Source organism: Salvia splendens, chromosome 20 (assembly GCF_004379255.2).
Source record: "Salvia splendens isolate huo1 chromosome 20, SspV2, whole genome shotgun sequence".
In the NCBI taxonomy this organism is placed as follows: domain Eukaryota; kingdom Viridiplantae; phylum Streptophyta; class Magnoliopsida; order Lamiales; family Lamiaceae; genus Salvia; species Salvia splendens.
The window spans coordinates 26,780,840-26,800,549 of record NC_056051.1 but is presented as its reverse complement, the minus strand read 5'-3'; the positions used below and the strand labels follow the sequence as shown (position 1 = coordinate 26,800,549).

At 34.8% G+C, this 19,710-nt stretch overlaps 4 protein-coding genes across 5 annotated transcripts; 2 read left to right on the top strand and 2 right to left on the bottom strand.

Annotated features, from left to right (window-relative positions):
* Positions 1-360: 360 nt before the first annotated feature.
* Positions 361-3,276, bottom strand: LOC121781296 (caffeic acid 3-O-methyltransferase-like). The gene is made up of 4 exons (XM_042179037.1): positions 2,790-3,276; positions 1,327-1,634; positions 856-920; positions 361-760 (listed from the first exon to the last, which is right to left on the bottom strand). Exons 1-4 carry the CDS (start codon positions 3,146-3,148, stop codon positions 476-478), a joined length of 1,017 nt encoding a protein of 338 aa, XP_042034971.1. The 5' UTR covers positions 3,149-3,276; the 3' UTR covers positions 361-475.
* A 2,763-nt stretch (positions 3,277-6,039) lies between these two features.
* Positions 6,040-7,560, bottom strand: LOC121780802 (60S acidic ribosomal protein P1-like). Its single transcript, XM_042178434.1, has 3 exons — positions 7,424-7,560; positions 7,108-7,323; positions 6,040-6,261 (listed from the first exon to the last, which is right to left on the bottom strand). Exons 1-3 carry the CDS (start codon positions 7,490-7,492, stop codon positions 6,208-6,210), a joined length of 339 nt encoding a protein of 112 aa, XP_042034368.1. The 5' UTR covers positions 7,493-7,560; the 3' UTR covers positions 6,040-6,207.
* Positions 7,561-8,774: 1,214 nt separating this feature from the next.
* Positions 8,775-11,791, top strand: LOC121781767 (50S ribosomal protein L13-like). Its single transcript, XM_042179454.1, has 6 exons — positions 8,775-8,794; positions 9,410-9,551; positions 9,957-10,028; positions 10,111-10,277; positions 10,458-10,569; positions 11,327-11,791. The coding sequence occupies exons 1-6, from the start codon at positions 8,775-8,777 to the stop codon at positions 11,549-11,551; spliced, it is 738 nt and encodes a 245-aa protein (XP_042035388.1). The 3' UTR covers positions 11,552-11,791.
* Positions 11,792-12,802: 1,011 nt separating this feature from the next.
* LOC121781153 (COP9 signalosome complex subunit 3-like) lies at positions 12,803-17,720 on the top strand. Of its 2 annotated transcripts, XM_042178859.1 has the most exons (12): positions 12,803-13,080; positions 13,588-13,703; positions 13,794-14,040; positions 14,135-14,192; positions 14,274-14,363; positions 14,824-14,889; positions 15,468-15,557; positions 15,659-15,817; positions 15,909-16,030; positions 16,179-16,251; positions 16,325-16,434; positions 17,532-17,720. In XM_042178859.1, exons 1-11 carry the CDS (start codon positions 12,884-12,886, stop codon positions 16,391-16,393), a joined length of 1,287 nt encoding a protein of 428 aa, XP_042034793.1. In that variant the 5' UTR covers positions 12,803-12,883; the 3' UTR covers positions 16,394-16,434; positions 17,532-17,720. The 2 variants fall into 2 exon arrangements, with proteins under 2 accessions (XP_042034793.1, XP_042034792.1); XM_042178858.1 differs by lacking the exon at positions 17,532-17,720 and having other exon boundaries at positions 16,325-16,559.
* The last annotated feature ends 1,990 nt before the right edge of the window (positions 17,721-19,710 follow it).

The following is a 19,710-nucleotide window of genomic DNA, read 5'->3' as shown; positions in this document are numbered from 1 at the left end:
AATCACTAATCAAGTGAATGGAAAGGAAAATCAATTCCACTTTCGATTTATAAAAGTAGATTCTAAAATTAAATGTGTTTCCGAAGACTTATCTACAGTAATTAATATCAACAAGAGACATTGCTTCTTAATAGTAAAATACTGGCTCAAATAGCTATATATTTCTAACGAAATTGGGGGAAATTGGATTAAAAAGAATATACCGAAATAATTTAAATTAGTTCCCTGGAGAATGAACTTCGGGAGGGTGGAGTTGGAGCCTAAATGACTCTGGCCGAACATGCAAAGCTAGATATAAATAGATGTAAAGACAGAATTATCAAAGATTTTTCGAAACTTTCGACAAATGTGACATCTTAGTAAGAGGAGATGGGGTATTTTGTTTCCAGTAATTTCAGGTTAATTGAGTATCAATTGTGGTTACATTATTTACATCCATTGAAGGGTGTTATACATTATGGAGAAATTCTAAACTTCAATTATAAAATTCCAAGAACCAGAAACGGGGAGAAGTGCGCACTTTTCTGAATCCTTGGAAACCACCTTGTTTTCCTAGGATTCGAAATTCCTTTTCTGTCCTCTCCTTACCTCCTGAAGTATAGGCCGACATCATCACATTGAGTAACTCTTCCACACCACTCTCGGGGATCTCCGGAAGGACATATTCGACAATCACAACTTTCCCGCTTCTTGGTAGAGCCGCTTTGCAATTTTTCAAGATTTTGACGCAATCTTCATCGGCCCAATCATGCATAACATTCTACATTTGTTAAAGCACGTGACGAAAACAATTAAATCATTAGTTTGTGGACGGAGAGAGTACGTGGTCGTTATGGACTTGACTTAATTATATACCTTCATAATAATTGTGTCTCCTTTAGGCACGCTGATGAACATATCTCCTTCAACATGCTCTATACCTAGACCCATGTTAGATAGTAGTACTTAGATATGTTGGCAAATAGAAAAAAATGTCTTGCAAAATAAAGAAGAATTTGGCCATTATTTAAGTTTCATGGACTACTTTAGTGCATGTCGACTATAGGATGAAACTATAATTAAGTAACTCCACATTATATTTGGATCAAAACAGAAAATGTGAGTAAATATAGGGGTTCAAAGTTAGTCCAGATTATTAGAGGGCTTATCCAATACGATTAGATAGTGAATAAGGAAAAGTGTTGACAAATGAAAAAAACAAATGTCCCATGTCGATATAAAATTCTCACGTCATGTTGTCTGCAAATAAAAAAATGTCTCATATCAACGCAAAAGGAGAACGTAGATAGAACTGAAATCATTATATATGTCGTATAAGCTAAATACCTGGATAAGATGGAGCTTGTTGAATGACATGAGGCAAATCAAAATTGATACCCTTAATGGATGGATTGTTGGAGATGATAATGCTTAGCAATACTCCAATTCCGCCGCCAACATCGACTAGGGTTTCAATCCCCTCAAAATTATTGTACATTTCAAATATTTTCTTGTATTGTAAAGTGGAGTCAGTCATAGTCTGATTCAAAAGATTGCTGAATCTAGAATCATTGGAGGCATACTTAAATATACTCATTCCATGTGCTCTTTCAAAAGGAATGCCTCCCTCCAAAATTGCATCTTTTAAGTGATACCTAATCATTCAATATCACAAATTAAATCCATTTAGTTAATAATAATCAGGGGTTATCGAATTTTGTAAAACAAGAATTGATAGATTTATATGGAACTACTAGAGTGGATGTCACTTGAAAATCAAATTTTGGTTAATCAATTCATAATCACCAACAAGGCCATGTTTAGTTGGCGGGAAAGTAAAGTTGGCAAGGAAAATGATTCCTAGGAAAATGAATCCCGGGAATATGATTTCTAATAACTTTACTTTCCCGTGTTTGGAAAATATCAAGATTTGAAAGTATATATTTGATTTAAACACTAAACTAAAAATATACATATCATTTTTATTTATAAAAATAATAATACATATTGTTTAATAAATTATTAATTACAAATGATAATAATTATATTATTTTATTTATTATTACGATTGATAGTTTAAATATGGATTATACATCATAATATATAATAATATAATAATAAATAAGATTATTATTATTATTATTATTATTATTATTATTATTATTATTATTATTATTATTATTATCATTATATTTACTTAATTTTTAATTGAATAAATTTTATAATTTAAAATTTCACTACAATTTTATTGTTAATGAATAATTTATAAATTGATAATAATTATATTATTATATAATTATAATTATATTTAATTATTTAATAAATTATTATTATTATGATAATAAAAATAAATATTAATAATATAGTTATAATTATGATAATTTAAATTATAGTTATTTATTATCCTGAAATTAAGTATGGTTTATGCTTTTAAATTATTTTTAAAATATTGTAATAAATAATAATGGTGGTGGTGGTGGTGGTAAGCTTTATTATATTGCATTAAATATGTAAGAATACTAAAATTGAGAAAAAGAATACCTAAGAAAAATTAGGATTCAGAATCCTGGAAAGTTGTACTAACTTTCCTTGTTTCAGGATTTTGATTAATTTTCCGGTTTGATTAAAAACGGAATATAATGAAATAGATTCAAAATTATAATGATGTGAATTTTGAAATCAGGAACGGTATTTGTCATTTTTTTCAATAAAAATTGGCAATACTAAAATATAGCATTTTTTATTTAAATTAATTTTTCTCATCGATTATCAAATTAAAGATAATTTTGTGAAATTAATTGATGACTTACCAGCACTCCATGAGCACCTTATCATGCGCCGTTAACGACATGCCGCACCACGACCCGCTTTCTTCATTCTTGGTGAACAACTTCCCCACCGCTGAAAGAGCGTAGCGCCGCTCGTCTCCTCCGCCCTCGCATCTGAGGATGGAGTGGGCGGCGAGGAGGCGGAGGATTCTCTCGAGCAAGGCCCCGGCCCCGGGGTTGCTCGTAGGAAGCTGAGCAGCGAGCTCAGCCGCCGAAATGCTGCCGGCGTTTTTGATCAGCTGGAAGAGATCGAGCTCGATGGAGGTTTTCACCACCATCGGAAGCACGGCGCCGGTGGCGCATTTTATTGCTAACGTGCGCGCTTCTTCCTCCGTCGACATTTTTTGGCTATAAATAAGTAGGATTAGTTACCAGAATTTTTTTTATTCATGTGAGTAAAAAATAAAACCAAAAGCTTTTTAAAACTCATACAAATGTAGTTGACTTTAGTTAGAAAAATGTGCTACTAAAAAAAAGATCTGAGAAAAATTAGATTGAGTACAATGCTAGAGGGAGAAATTCGCAGCTATTATTAATGTTTCATTCTTAGGAATGAGAGAAGAAGAAGGAAGGGATTTTGTGGTTTGAAATGTCCACGAATTTGTCCACGTTTTCATCATTTTTGGAGTAGTTTTAAATTTATTTTTGAAAAAGATGATTAACTGTGGTTCTTATTTTTTATCTACTGGTTGTAGTGATGGTAGTGAATTGAATTTTCAAGCTTATTAGTTTGAATTTGAATCATAATTAACCTTTATTTGTATAAAAATGAGAAAATTTTAAAAAGTTACTTTCTGCTATCATTAAAATAGTTGTCATTGAATGTGTTACGAGTTTTTAAGCAAATAAGAGAAGTTAGTTGCAGCACATAGTACTCCAGTACTTATTAATAAAAAATATAGCAGAAAGTTATTGGAAATAAAATCTCACTATAAATAAAAAGTAATCAATTTTTAAATAGATATAGTACTATTTCGTGGATGAATAGATTTTTTTATAAAAAAAAATAGCAAAGTGATAGGAACATTTCAATAATATTTGAGTTTTTCAAGACAACTTTAATTTTTACTATGTACTATTCCATCCGTCCCATTTAAGATGACACGTTTTCCTTTTTAGTTTATCCCAACAAAGATGACACATATTTTTTTTTATACTTTCTCTCTCCAATTAATACACCAAACAACTTTTTCTTACTACTATTAAAATATTCATATATCTTTCTCTCTCTATTTTAATACTTACACCCACATTTTCTCTCCAATTAAACACATTAACTAGGGATGTCAACCCTACCTGATTGCGGGTTAATCGGGTGCGGGCTAATCAGGTTGTGATTTCTTTCGGATTATAAAAGTTTAGCCCTAACCCTAAAAGCTCGGGTTTCGAGCTAGCGCAACGGGTTAATCGGGTTGCTGCCGATAAAATTAACATGTGATCAATCCAATAAAAAAATGATGAAAATTAGTTATATTCATAAAATGAAAAATATTTAATTATGATAAATTTGAGATATCATAAACATGATCAAATACTAATATATGAGATATTTCGTGAAATTTTAATGCATGATTTAAATTTTTTTAGTGAATTTGACGTTTTTAATTTATTTATCAATTATTATATTAATAAAATTCAATATATAATTTGTATATTCAATATAAAATTGAAAGTTATTTTTTAGTTTTCTATATTATAAAATTAATCAATGAAGTGTCGAATTAGGAGTTAAAAAATATAATAATAGAAATTTTATCGGGTTTTCGGGTCTGGCCCTAACGGGTTGCAGGTTAATCGGGTGCGAGCTAATCGAGTTTTGATTTTATCGGGCTAGAAATTTTCAACCTTAACCCTATAAATTTGGTGGGCTATTCGGGCCCACGGATTGCGGGCTACACTGACATCCCTAACATTAACCAATAACTCTTAAAGTTCTGTATCGGTCAAGGAATGTGTCGTTTTAGCTGGGACGTAGGGAGTAGTATTTCTTTTACAAATGACGTTTTAAACTTCAGATCTCCACAGACAATATCGTGTGAGACATGAAATAGAATAATTCACCAATGGAATTATACTACTACTATATTGGTAATAAATTATTGTTACTTTATTCGTCCGAAAACAAACATACTATATTACAAAGGTTGTATTTTTATCACGATTTTTTTTCTCTAAATCAATATAGACGTGGCAGTCCCACAGGCATATAACTTTATGAACTTGACGTGACTTGTGAGCATTCTCTCCCAATTTAGATTGATCCATACAGTCTATTCCATGCTTTGTCACAAACCAAATTAGACAAAAATTGATTTTCCAACTACCAATTTGCTCGGATTTATGAATTGAATTGATAACGAATATACCATTTATACCAATTTAATCGTGCTACCGATACAATTCATGAGGGTTTGTATTTTCCAAATTATTTTAAATTTGTTTAAATTCCTTATTTTTGTGTTTTATACTTTTATTAAATGATCGTTAGGGACGGTCATGGGTAGTGGATGTATATCCTTGCTAGAATGTTAGGAGAAAATTTTATTCTATTAGAATTCAATTAATTTAATTGTAAATTGACTAACTTTATACTATCTACGTTATATTCTGAGTGGGACGTTTTCCAGTCGACACAATATTTTACACAATTCTATTTTGATAGTAAGTAGAAAAAATAAAATAATACAAATAATAAAATACATGATGATTTAATAAAATAATAAAGAGAATAAAATAAATGTTGATGTTTCTATTTAAAGAAATGTGTCATTGAAAAAAGAAAAATGTACTATGAATTTAAGTGGGGCAAAGGAAATAATCGTTGATCACTGAAATGTTCAAATGTTCCCCTAGAAAATACAGCTTCCATGAAAACTAATTAAGTACTTATTCAAATAGGTTTCAATAATAAACCACACCCCTATGGCACAATATTTAAGTTACTAATATTAGTACCAATAACATCTTTACATGTAATAGAAATAGCAAATTCAATAAGTTCATACGTTCAAGACACTCCTCAATTCTTCCTCCTATTATTATTTAGTGAAAATAAAATTGAATTAGACTTTCAGATTTATTCAATCTTAACTCAACAAAAAAATTGTGAAATTGGGATTTAGATGAGGACATCATCAAGGGTGTTATGTACCTTAAAATTAGAGAGGCTCAAAACACAATGTGTTTTTGGTTTTCCATCAGATATTGAGAGGCTTAAAAATGCATCAGAAAATGAATGAAAATGGTCTCACATAAGATCAAAAAAAACCCTCAAAATTCGAGTACCACAATTTGAGTACTTTGAAGTAAGACATAGTAACTACTAACAACAAGAATCTAAAACAAGTTCAACTCCAGGTAAAAAAGTGTAGAACAAAACGACTATTCAAACTAAATTCTCTTAATCAAACAAACCAAAACCCATGTCATCATCACTCTCCTCCTTTTCCTCTTCCTGAAATGATTAAAAATACAGTATTAATTAGCTCAATCTAATTAAAAACACAAAAATGCATTAACTTTGAATGAAGGATCATCAAAACTAGTATCATCTACTTCTAATATTTATAACTCATTAAAGAGCTAGCTCATAAATCAAATACATATTAAAACACAAAACCACCAATGAATTTAACAATATGGCTCTAAAATGTCTCCACAAGCTCTTCAATACACAATTCTAAACGTCACCAAAAATCTTGATTATTACTTAGCTTCATAAAACTACTTACACAAAAAACATAAAGTTTGAATGAAGGACAGTCAAAATAAGAATCTAATTATAATCTCCATAGCTTACTTCTGAGCTATCTCATGAATCAAATCCATATCATAACACAAAACCACCAATGTATTCAATAATATGGTTCTAAAATGTCTCAAGCTCATCAATCCACACACAATTCTGAATGTCACCAAAATTCTTGATTGTTAATTAGCTTCATAAAAGTATTTACACAAAAAAGACATACAATTTGAATGAAGGAGCATTCATGATTCAAATAAGAATCTACTTCTCTGATCTACACAGCTCACTTAAGAGCAATCTCATAAATCAAATCCATATTGTAGCACAAAACAACCAACAGTTCTAACAATGAGGCTCTAAATAGTCTCACGCTCTTCAATCCACACATACATTCTTGATTGCTATGACTAAGTGTCTGATGTGAAATTTTTTTCCATCTTAGTTATATTCTATCCGTTTAACATTTATTCCGAGCTTCAATTCACATTGCTAGTATACTAATAAAACATAAACAATAACTAATTTGAAAGAAAAAAACAGATGAAATAATACCTTCTTCTTCTCCTCGGCAGCAGGGGCAGCTGCAGCGGCGCCACCAGCTCCGCCAGTTGGAGCAACGACAGCGACGGCGCCTCCGCCACCACCAGCGCCGACGTTCATGATAAGATCCTCAACATTCCTCTTCTCGCAAAGCTTGGCGAAAAGACTGGGCCAGTACGATTCAACAGACAAATTCGCAGCCTTCAGCAAAGTCGAGATTTTCTCCGCCTAAAATAGGAATTCGATTGAATTAAACACACAAACATCTACGAATACAATAAAAAACGAAAAATTGGAAGATGTAAATCAATCAGTGAGAAATTGTTACAGTGATGGGGATTCCATCGTCGTGGAGGACCAAAGCAGCATAGGTGCAAGCGAGCTCTCCAACCGACATCGTTTCCGACGGAGATGAAACAAGAATTAGGGTTTTGCAGATGAATGGATTACTGCAGCTGATTTAGGTTTAGGAATTTAGATTTGATATATATAAATGAGAAATTTCTTTGCGCCACAGTCCAAATATTATTACCCTTTGCAGTTGGACCCCTGTAAATCAGATAATTTCACAAACAAACCCCTACCTTGTATAATGAATAACCTACATAATACATTAACCAAAGATATAATGGAATATTAAATTTTGTATGATTCAATAAAAAGGAAACATGTTCACTACTATATTTCTAGCGTGGACACACATGAAATTAATAGGTTTGTATCAAGTCTTTTCGTATCTGTATTATTATTGTATCGACCTGATAGATATATGATAATTTCAGGTTGGGTTCGGTTACCCATTATTACTTATTACTATTATTATTTTTCTTCTTTTTATTATATTATGTTATTTTATTAGAGTTTTCTTACTTTTTGTATGGTGTGTCTATTCATAGTCTTCACCGCTATGACTACCACCATGACATCATAGAACCATATCTCTCCCTCAACACGCTTGAACCGTTTTGTGCCATTTCATGTGGTTGTCGAGTCACGTCATCACAAATAAGATCACATCGCTTGCGGATCATGGGTTCATTTGATGTGTGGGGTGTGTTCGGGTTCAATATAGTCCTATACAAACGAATAAAATCATATCACTAACGAACTCGTTGATTCATTTCATGTGTTCGGGTATGTGCAGATCGTGTTCGTTTTTTAATGTTGTCGATCGAGTTTGTGTTCATAATGAGAATTTTCTTAGCAGATCGTGTTTGACTTTAGCTTTAATAAGTTGGATAAATATAATATCAAGCTGATAATAAAACAACTTATATGATGAAACACTCTATAAGTAGTAGTGACCTTCTAGATATCAATTTGAACTACAATGAATGTAATATTTACAATGATAAATTTCACAATTAGATAAAGTCGGAAATAAGGTATTGTTCAATCCATGACTTTACAATGATAATAGTTGTACTATATACCTATACATATCGATAGTAACAGTTTATACGTATGTGTAAGAACTAATTAAAATCGAAATAGTAAGCTCGTCTAGCTCAGTTGGTAGAGCGCAAGGCTCTTAACCTTGTGGTCGTGGGTTCGAGCGTGAGTTCATTTTTACTTTTTGAGATGGTGTATTCATTTTTACTTTTTGAGATGGTGTATTCATTTTTATTTTTTTAGATGGTGTGTGATGAATGTGCATTTTTTTAAATTCAAATGTTCACATGGCTTATGAATTACTAAGGTGATAGGAGTACTTGTTTTGTTCATCCATGGTTTTTAGTCTTTTGACACATCAACATGGAGGCAAAATTCGCAACTTTATAATTATAGGCTCTAATTTAATATTGGAATTGAGTAGAAAATGATTAATTGTGTTGAGGATTCATGGTCTCATGCTCAAAAGTTCAAAACTATAATAGAATTGTATAGTCTAATGTTGTAATGACCACAAAAATTAAATAGCATGTGTAGTGGGTTAGGGGTGTGTGGTCTTTAAATCTAATCTTGTAATTGCAAACACGTAATTACTAGTGTGTGCGTTGGGAGCGGGGTGAGTGCTTGATGCCAAGTATGACATTTTCCTCTGATATTAAGAGTTCGAGTCACGTGCGTTGTGCCTAAAAAATAAAAAGAATTTGTCACATCAAAGTATTTAAATTTAATATTACAATTAAAAATTACTACGTCCTATATGTGACTCTTATTGTGGGACGAACCGAAATAGTAAAATGTGACACTTGATGTGGGAGGTAGTAACAAAGATTGATTAATCAGCATTATCATTTTTATTTGAGCCCAATAACAATTTTCAGGCCTAATAAAAAGTGTATAAGCCCATATATCGTACAAATGCAAGGAAACACCCTTTTTCTCTCTTCTTTTCTCTCTCCGCGAAGCAGAAATCTGTATTAGCTGAAGAAAGTTCTCGTCTTGGCTGCATTTTCAGGTTGAATCTCAGTATGTCGACCGCCGCACAAGCTTTTAGCGGCAATCTTAAGGCAGGTCTTCTTTGTATTTCAGTCTTATGGTGTTTTGATGATTAATGCACGCACGCTAGCTGTTTGTGGAAATTACTGATTTAATCTGTTTTGAGGAGAAAGTGATATACATTGCTCTCCTTGAGTAGGAATTTGCTTAAACTAGGTCATTTTGATAGCTCAAGTCCGTGTTTTAGCATTCAATTTTGAAAACGAGGGTTTGATTTAGTCAATAGATTGCTACACATTTCATAATTAGGATTCTATCTTTGCTTAAATTTGATTTAGTGCAGCGAAATAGGGTTTAAGCTACTTTCAGTGGGGAGTAGCTGCTGACGAGTTTCCTGGAGTGTGTCTGATAGAATTCTTGAGCTGTTTCTAACATGTGCGTAGATTTCGCGCTAATGAGTCAATTTGTTTTCACAGAAAGCGCTTGCAGGACTGCGGCGTATCGAATTGGATGGCCTGAGATGGAGGGTTTTTGATGCAAAGGGGCAGGTTTGGTTAATCGATTATCTGTTCGAGTCGTGTGTACTTAGTTTATGAGTTGCATGGCATAACTGAGATTTGTCGATGTCAGGTATTAGGTAGACTAGCATCCCAAATAGCAACTGTGGTTCAGGGCAAGGACAAACCTACGTATGCTCCCAATCGAGATGATGGGGATATGTGCGTCATTATCAATGCGAAGGATGTATGTGTTACAGGAAGGAAAATGACTGACAAGTTTTATCGGTGGCATACAGGGCAAGTTCAACCCTTTATGTTTCTGTCTTGCTTCAGTGGTGTGATGATTGGTGATTGCAGTGTTATTTGATTGAACTAATGCTATCTTGTTCTTTAACTGTATGGCTTCGGTGCAAATTTTGTATTTGTGGCATTGATATGGTTTTGCCTGTTTATATATTGGTTATATGGATTTCATAGGTACATAGGCCACCTAAAGGAGAGGAGTTTGAAGGATCAGATGGCGAAGGATCCCACAGAAGTTATCCGCAAAGCCATCATGCGAATGCTTCCTAGGAACAAATTGCGTGATGTGAGTTTGTTTCTTCGATACACAACTTCTTTTGTTAATGCATTGTTATCATTGCTATTTATTGTCTTTGGATGATATTCCTCTTCGAAACTAAGGGGCTTTCAGTACTCTGAAATTAATTTAATGTCCTGAAAATTTCAGATTACAAGTTAGACTATGAAAATTAATATCTGAAAAGTGAAATCTCTGAGTTATGATATGTTTGAACAATGTGAATGCTTCCTAGAACAAACTGCCTGATGTAGGTCTATTTCTTTGATATACAACTCCTTTTATCTACGCATTGTATCGTTATTATTGCTATTTATTGTCTTTGGGTCATTCGAAACTTAGGGGCTTTCTCTATTTTGAAATTAATTTAATGTCCTGAAAATTTTAGATTACAAGTTAGACTATGAGCTTTGACAAGTCGATGTTCTGAGTTATGATATGTTTGAACAATGTGAGCTTGTCCGTCTCTCTTTGATATGCTAATAATTTTGCAATACCAGTCGAAATTAAGAGATAAATCATTAATAGGTGATTACTATGATTTTAAATTTTCTTGCAAATTCTGCAATACATGTAGCTCGATAACTTGGAAATCATTATACTGGTTTTATGAACTTCTTAGATTCACGATAATGTGACATAGCATGAATGACTTATGGTTCTCCCCTACACTGCAATCGTTCGTTCCAGAATCATTTAGTTAGTCTTTAATATCTGATGTCTATGTAAGTTCATCCAGCTAAATATTAGTGTTGGATTTCTCCAGGATAGAGACAGAAAATTGAGGATATTTGCTGGCAGCGAGCACCCTTTTGGTGATAGGGCTATCGAACCTTATGTGATGCCTCCAAGACAAGTGCGTGAAATGCGACCCCGTGCAAGACGTGCTATGATCCGAGCTCAAAAGAAGGCCGAAGAACAAGCACAGGGTACTACAAACCCTAAAAAGGGCAAGAAGAGAGACAAGCCTGAAGCAGAGATTAGTGCATGATGGCCAGAGCTTTGTTTGTCTGCCGACGCTCTTCTGATGATCGGAATCGCATGTGTTCTGGTATACTTACTTGCTCATAGATGCTGTTACTTCATCGTTTTTCTTAGGTAATTTAATCTTGATTAGAGAAAACTTCGAATGAAATTCAGGAATTTTTGTTCGATTTTTTTTAACTCTTCGGCTCTTCACTTCTTTGATTAGAAATAAAGCTTGGAAAATCAACTTTTTTCGAGTCCTCTATATCTGCTTCTTCAAGAGTATTAGTTAGTATACTGCAAGATGATAAATATACAATAAATGGATACAAGTCACATGTCACATTATTTTAACACCCCAAAGCACTCTAAATTTCGAAGTGTGGTTTGAGTTAATTTTAATTTGAAGTAATAAAGTTTTTCATTCCCTTTTGAAAAACAAAACTTGTGTGTGCTCCCCAAGTTCTAAGAAAATACTACTATTATTTTTAATGTGAATAAAAATAATTTTCTATACATAAAAGAGATCATTGTTCATAAGATTGTGTTCAAAAACAAAAGTTTTACTTTCTAATTTCTATAATTAAAAATGATTGTTAGAAAAATACTAATACTCTTTCTGTTCGTGATGTTATGTCGCATTTTGTTATTTCTGGTATATATCCTCAATTAAAACTTTCATTTTTTTTATAGACAACATATTTCATTAAATTATTACACTCATATTTTATTATAAATTGATATTCTCTCTATCCATGATTAAATATCCTATATCTGATCGGCACAAATTTTAAGTAATTGTTTGACTTTATAAAATAATAAAGTGAATAGAAAAAGCTAATGGAGCGAGAATCATACTTTTATATATTGATTTTATAATAAAACGTGAGTGGAATAAGTTAGTGGAGTGTAAAGTTACTTACTAAATATAGTAAATACGATACTAGACATTTATTGGTAATATATTGATTTTATAATAAAATGTGAGTGTGATAAATTAGTGGAGTGTAAAGTTACTTACTAAATATAGTAAATATGATACGAGATATTTATTGGTGGACGGAGTGAGTACCATATAAAAAAAATCGAAAACTACCTATTAACTTTTTCTCTGATTTTTTTTCACATACTGTTTCGTAACTCTGAAATTAAACGAGATGCCTAACATATGGATAACTCAAACCGGCCCAATAATCCCAGCATAAAATAAAAAGCAGCCCAATTCATTTCTATTGTGTATTCTTCTAAATAATAATAAAATAATAGGAGTAACAATAATCATCATCGCCCAAACAGAGATGGACATAGGGAGAGATTAACTTGTTACATAAATCAAGGGGAGAGAAGATTTGACGTGATGAATCTGAACATGAACTCAGTAGAATCGCTAGTTGCTCAAATCCAAGGTCTCTCCGGCAACATCGGCGAGTTAACTCAGCTGCGCAACTACTTGATGCAGTGCGATGATTTGCTTCGCACCGAGTCCACTCGCCTTGCTCCTCTGCTCACCGAACTCGACCCTTCCGTTCACTCTCTCGGCTATCTCTACATCCTGTGAGCATTGCTGCCCTAATTACACTCATATATACGGCAACACCTTCAATTTCATGATAGTTAAATTTGTTGAGAATTAAGTGGAATTTGTGAGCTAGGGTTTATATTTGTCGGTGGAGATTTCGTTTTCTTTTTCTCTGATCGCGTGATGATTTGGATAAATTTTGGCCTTGTTTATTGCGTTATACGTTCAATTGTTTCGTGGATGGGGTATTTGCTCAGAATCGGTTGTCTAATTTCTACTAGCTGTATGCTTTATCAGTTTGTTAAGGAATTTCTTATTTCTCTAATCGCGTGATTATTTGAAGAAATTTTGGCTTAGTTTATTGCGATGTACGTTCAATTGCTTTGTGCACGGATTATTTCCTCAAAATCGGTTTTCTAGCTTCTACAGGCTGTTTGGTTTATCAGTATGTTAAGCTGGTAGAATGGAATAAGGCATCACTAAAGAGGTAGTTGTATCTATTGTTTATTTTGATGTTTTTTCCTTGAATTATTTTGTATTAGGGAGGCCTGCACGTGTGGTACAATATTAAAAGAAGAAGCGAATGAGCTCGTACTTTCTGTAGCCAGGTTCATCAATGTGTGTGCTGCAGATCAAATCCGTTTGGCGCCTGAGAAATGTATCCTTTTTTTTATTTGCCGAATACTTGGTTATAATTTGATGTTTTCTTACTGAATTTTTGAGATTTTGGTGGCTTCTTGACTTGCAGTTATATCTATCTGTAAAAGGTTAAAGGAACAAGTCGTGTTGCTTGAAGATCCCATGCGTGGTGTAGCTCCATTGCTGACTTCCATACGCAAGCTTCAGTCGTCAACCGAACAGCTGACAACGTTACATCCTGACTTTCTGCTTCTGTGTTTGATGTCGAAGTGCTATAAAACTGGCCTTTCTGTCTTGGAAGATGATGTGTTTGAGGTTGATCAACCTCGTGATCTGTTTCTATATTGTTATTATGGGTAGGTTGTCACCTTTTGTTTTTGTTTTTCTTGTTTTATAGAGCTCTATTGACACAAGCTTACTGATACATCATTTGATTTTTGGGACAATTAGGGGTATGATTTGCATAGGACAAAAGAAGTTTCGCAAAGCCTTAGAGCTCTTACACAACGTATGTACATTCTGATGATTATTACCTAGATTCTTATATAATTCTAGTGTTATAACATTGCCCTTAACTTTGATGTTTTAGGTCGTAACAGCACCTATGCCCATTATTAGTGCCATAGCAGTTGAAGCATACAAGAAATATATTCTAGTTTCTCTCATTCATCTTGGACAGGTATGTATGAAGCCTGATGTAAATTATACTTGTACCTTTGTTTTTATGTATATTTGTTATTTTTATTTTGTTTTGGGCAACTTTATTAGGGAAAATACACTTTGCTACTGAAACTATGATAATTTTTTTATCTTTGCTGGCATAACTTTTTTGGTTACAATTTGCAACCTGAGTTTCCATTTTAGGCTAAAATTTGATGATCACTCCAGTACTTGATGAACTCTTACATCTGGTTTTTACAGTATAGAAAGTACTATCACATTCTCAATAATCAGCATTTGGACTATTTTAATGAATCTTTCTTGTAATATATTAGTACTCCCTTTTAGTTGTTGATAGCTCTAGTACTTGATTTTTTGCCGAGTGCCTTATTTGAAAAGCTATCTGTGGCTGCATAATTGTTTTCAGCCTGTGAAAATCTTAAACTTATCCGCATGTATGCATTTGATCTTGATGTCAGTTTGCTACTAGTTTTCCCAAGTATACTTCATCAGCCGCTCAAAGGAATCTGAAGAATTTCTCTCAGGTATTTTTCAGAAAACCAGCTATACTTTACTACTAGGGCATCAGATGTTATGTTCATTTAGTGTTTGCTATCCTTTACTTGGTTAAAAGCATTTAGTTTTTTACTGCAACTGCATTAACATTCATGTTTCTGAAACTATTTATTAACGTACTTTTCTGGGTTTTATAAACTGGGAATCTTCTGCAGTCGAGGATTATTCATGACTTACTACAGTACATGACACCAATGCTTATTAAAGCGAACACAATGCAGTTATCTGACCTAATGAGTAATTCATTGACTTTGAATCTGAACCGCCTAGCAGTCTAGCAAAAATCAGTTATGCTCCAGCTTGTCCTGATAGGTTGCTTCATATATGTATGGATCTGGCTTTATCAACTTTCTCCAAGCAATGGGACTCTGGGATTTTTGTAACTGGAGCTGTATTTGGTCAAATTTATTTTCCATTCTCTGTTATTGCTTCATTCTTCTGAGCTTTTTTTCAATAATATATGTTCCTTGTGCCTTTTTCATGTTAGTTTTCCTGCTTACATTTAGTTGTTAAATTCACTCATTTGTGTGATTTTGTTTATGAGCAGCCTTACCTTGAGTTGGTAAATAGCTATAGTACCGGCAAAGTATCAGAGGTTGAGAATTATGTGCAGATGAACAAGGACAAGTTTGAGAGCGTAAGCCTTTTTTCATTTCATTTAAATTCGTAATCGCATCGAAGTTCTTCACCCTGGTGCTTCGATTCTGAGTCTGATGTAAGATTTTCTTCAACTTCCAGGACAATAATCTTGGGTTGGTGAAGCAAGTGGTATCATCAATGTATAAACGCAATATTCAGAGGTTGACTCAGACATACCTGACTCTCTCCCTCCAAGACATAGCGAACACAGTTCAATTGAATAGCGCAAAAGAGGCTGAAATGCATGTTCTTCAAATGGTAAGTTTTATGCACGACTTACTCATGTTGTTTGAATCAGCACCGAAACTTATTGGCTTGATCTGATATTATTATTCATCTCCGGGAATAGATTCAAGAAGGTGACATTTATGCTACAATCAACCAGAAGGATGGAATGGTTAGATTCCTCGAGGACCCCGAGCAATACAAAACCTGTGAGATGATTGAACACCTCGACTTCTCAATCCAGAGGTACGAATGTTATCATAAAATCATGTAGCAAGAAAGTATTAACCGGATAGCATGTGAATGCTGCACATTTGCATAGATAGTTTATCAGATAAACAGCTCCATCTACTAGATTGTTGGACATGAATGAATTGGTAAAACTATGTTTCAGGATTATGATGCTCTCGAAGAAAGTAACGACCATGAATGAGGTTATGTCATGCGACCCTTCTTACCTTGGAAAGGTACATATTCAGTTCTTCTTATGTTGCACGAGACCAAACTGCATCTGCTTATTTGGCCGCTTTGTGTTTTCAGGTTGGGAGGGAACGGCAGAGATTTGATTATGACGATTTCGACACCGTTCCTTCTAAATTCAACCTATGAGGGAGGTGAAAAGGAACAAAGTATGGCGCTTCCGATGACTTGTGAGTTTTTGTTTAGTAGAAAATTTTCATTTTATTATGGTAGAGGCTGGTATTAGGAATGAGAGTCTTTTTTAAACATTGGCCCCATACAACCTTATCTATTATTCATCACATCTCTTTCGCTATTCATGGTATCATGTCCTATATTTTCGTTACCTTTTTATTTCATACTACTATTATATGCAAGCATGTATATAGTGGAGTGTATCTTAAATCAAATTTGATTTAAACTAAAACATTATACTTGATTAAAAATAGCATAATTAAAATAATAAATAAACTAGAACTTGGGGGGTTTTGTGAGGAATGATTTGAAAGAATTATAGGAATATAAAGAAGGAAGATGAATAAGATGTGAATGAAGTGCGTATTTATAAAAGGGATGTGAATGAAGTGGGTATTTATAAAAGGGATGTGAATGAAGTGGGTATTTATAAAAGGGATGAGAATGTTTTTTGGAGATCTATGAATCATTGTATATGTATATGTGGATGGAGGGATATTTCTAATTAATACTTAAATAGTAGGCTTAATTGTTTTATTTTAATAATTCATCTTTTAAAATCTAAAATTCTGAATTTTATTTCATAAAATTAAAATCTAAAAAAATCTTTAAATGTCTTGTGTACAATGTCATAATGTATAATATCTTTGTTTATCATCACTAAAAAGTTTGATTTTTATTGATAATAATCAATTAGTTGCATTTCAGTATAATGTATACACATTTCAGTCTCACTACAGTTGCATTCCAAATATAAAATATCAAAATCACCAAATATCCCCAAAGACTTTACTACAATAATTCCCACATAAAAATATTATCACGATAAAAAATAAAAAAATAAAAAAATGAAAAATCTAAATTCTGATACAGGCTGGTGGAAGTGAAAAACATGTGTGTCTAAGAGCATCCACTACGCCGTTCCCCCACCGTCCCTTAAACTACTATTTGATGCCCCACTGTACTTTATTCTCCCATCCCTTAACTAAGGGACGGAACCTGCAATGCTCCGTCCCTTAAATTACTATTCATTAAATTTCATTTTTATTTTTTTTCCAACCCAATTCAATTAAAACAAACACACTTTCTGCAGCGTCGTGTGGCTGGGACGCCCGACCGCGTCGAACCCTTCTCGGAAGAACTCTTCCTGGGCCTCTAAAGTATTCACGATGTGGAGAAATATCGGTTTACTCATGCGGAAACGACGGAAGTAGGTTTCTCCCCAAATCGGGTTATCGCAGAAGTAGTATCGTACTAACCTTGCGGCGGCTTCCTCCCGGTTGCGATGGATGTATGTCCGGGAGCGTCGTGGAGGCGGCGCGGCTTCCTCCGTCTCTCGGCGTCGATCTTCTTCAAGTGATTGTTCCATTAGTTGACGCATTTGCTCAAAAGGATCCATTTGTTTGAGTTGATTTAAGATGAAATTGGAGTGGTTATAGAGAGGATTTGAGAGGAATAGATGTGTGTTTGTGTGTGAAATGAGTATGAAATAAGATTATTTATAGAGTAAATAAATAAATAAAAAATAATAAAAAAAGAAAATAAAAAATTAACGATAACATTACCGTTTGAAAAATAATTTTTTTTATTAAAATTCGAATTTTTAAAAAAAATGAATTATTGCGTCATCCGTGACGGCGCCCACTCGCGGGCCAGCGAGTGGGCGTCACGCATGCATCGGGGGCGCGACACGTCGCCCGGGCGCGTGTCGGGACGGCGCGTCCCTTGTCTCGCGGGTACGGGCTACGGGACGGGACGAACGTTGCAACGCATCCCGCGGCGGAACTGTCCCTCCGGGACGGAACGCGAGCCGTGCGCGGGACGCGTAGTGGATGCTCTAAATAAGTGCAGTTTGTATTCGGCGGGCCCACATTGCATATTTAGTCCGACAAAACGTCATCCAACCATTCACGTGCGTTAAATCCAAGCATTCTAATTCGCCACGCGTCTATTTCAAATTCCATAAATCTAAAGTGGTTAGGACAGGACAGATGTCCGACTTCGAGCTGGTCAATTGTACTCATCCAATCAAATGCTTCTCTTCATTTCACTTGAGATATGCCTCCAGGCTGCTTTTTTTCTCTTTCCAGTGGGCCCCAAACATCTCAAATTCATCAAGATGTGTACGGACAGTGCCATAGATTGATTTTGAAGATATGCTACTTCGGACTCGTAAGGCATTAACAATAGGGCGCCCTATGCACCGCCTTATCATTAATTTATCCTCATACCCTTTCATCTGTAATGGAGCGTCCTACAAGCCGTCCTATAGATTTCACTATTATTTTGTTAATTAATTTAAATAATTTCAAATATGTCAATACAAAATAATTAAAAAAAATACCACGATTAATTAAAAATGACAAATCCTACATTAATTAAAAAAAGTTACACGAGTTAGAAAAGAAAAAAAGTTGACTACTCTACAAAAGTCCCAACTTGCGGCGTAGCTCATCGATCATCCCCTGGAGGAATTCGGCTTTTGCCGGGTCCTGACACTGCATGAGGGCGTTGTGCGTGTCCAACAACGTCCTCCAGTTGGCGGCCGCTGCCAACTCCGCGTAGGCAAGTGACGTCTGGGTCGGAGTCGGGGTAGGGATCGGTGACGGGGGGCGGCCGCGGTTTCTGAGGAGGATGTCGCCTTCGCCTTCCCCTTGTTCTTCGCAGCCTTGATGCCAACGGGATGCCGGGAAGACACCGTTGTGCCGGAACTCTCTTCCTCCTCATACATCGTCCGATTGAGGTCCACCGGATATGCGCCGCTTTCGCTGCTCGTGTAAGCACCGGCTTCGGTGGTCCTCGTCCTCTTTGGCGCAGCCGATGGCAGAATCCCACCTTGGAACTTCTGCTTGTCCTTCAAGAGCACCCAGATGTTGAAATGCTTGAAGTCGTTGTACAATGACTGGTACGACAACAGCGCTCTATCGCGCACATCGCTCAAACTCTCGCCGCTTCTCTGCTCCCTCAAGCACTTCTCGTACTACGCCGAGAACAGGTTGACTTGCTTCTTCACATGATCCCAGTGCTTGCGGAGCTGCTCCCTATGGCGCTTTTACGCGCTCGGCGGCTTCGCCTCATTGTAGCGCTCAGCGATGCGCTCCCAGTATGCAACCTGCTTTTGGTTGTTTGCAAATACCGGGTCCTCCGAAATATACACCCAACAGCTCGCCAAGACGAGGGTTTCATCCGGTTGGTAGTTCATCCTCCAGAGAGCGTACTCTTCATTCGTTTTCGGAGGTGGCAACTTGTACGTCCGGTGCCGGTTCCGCTTC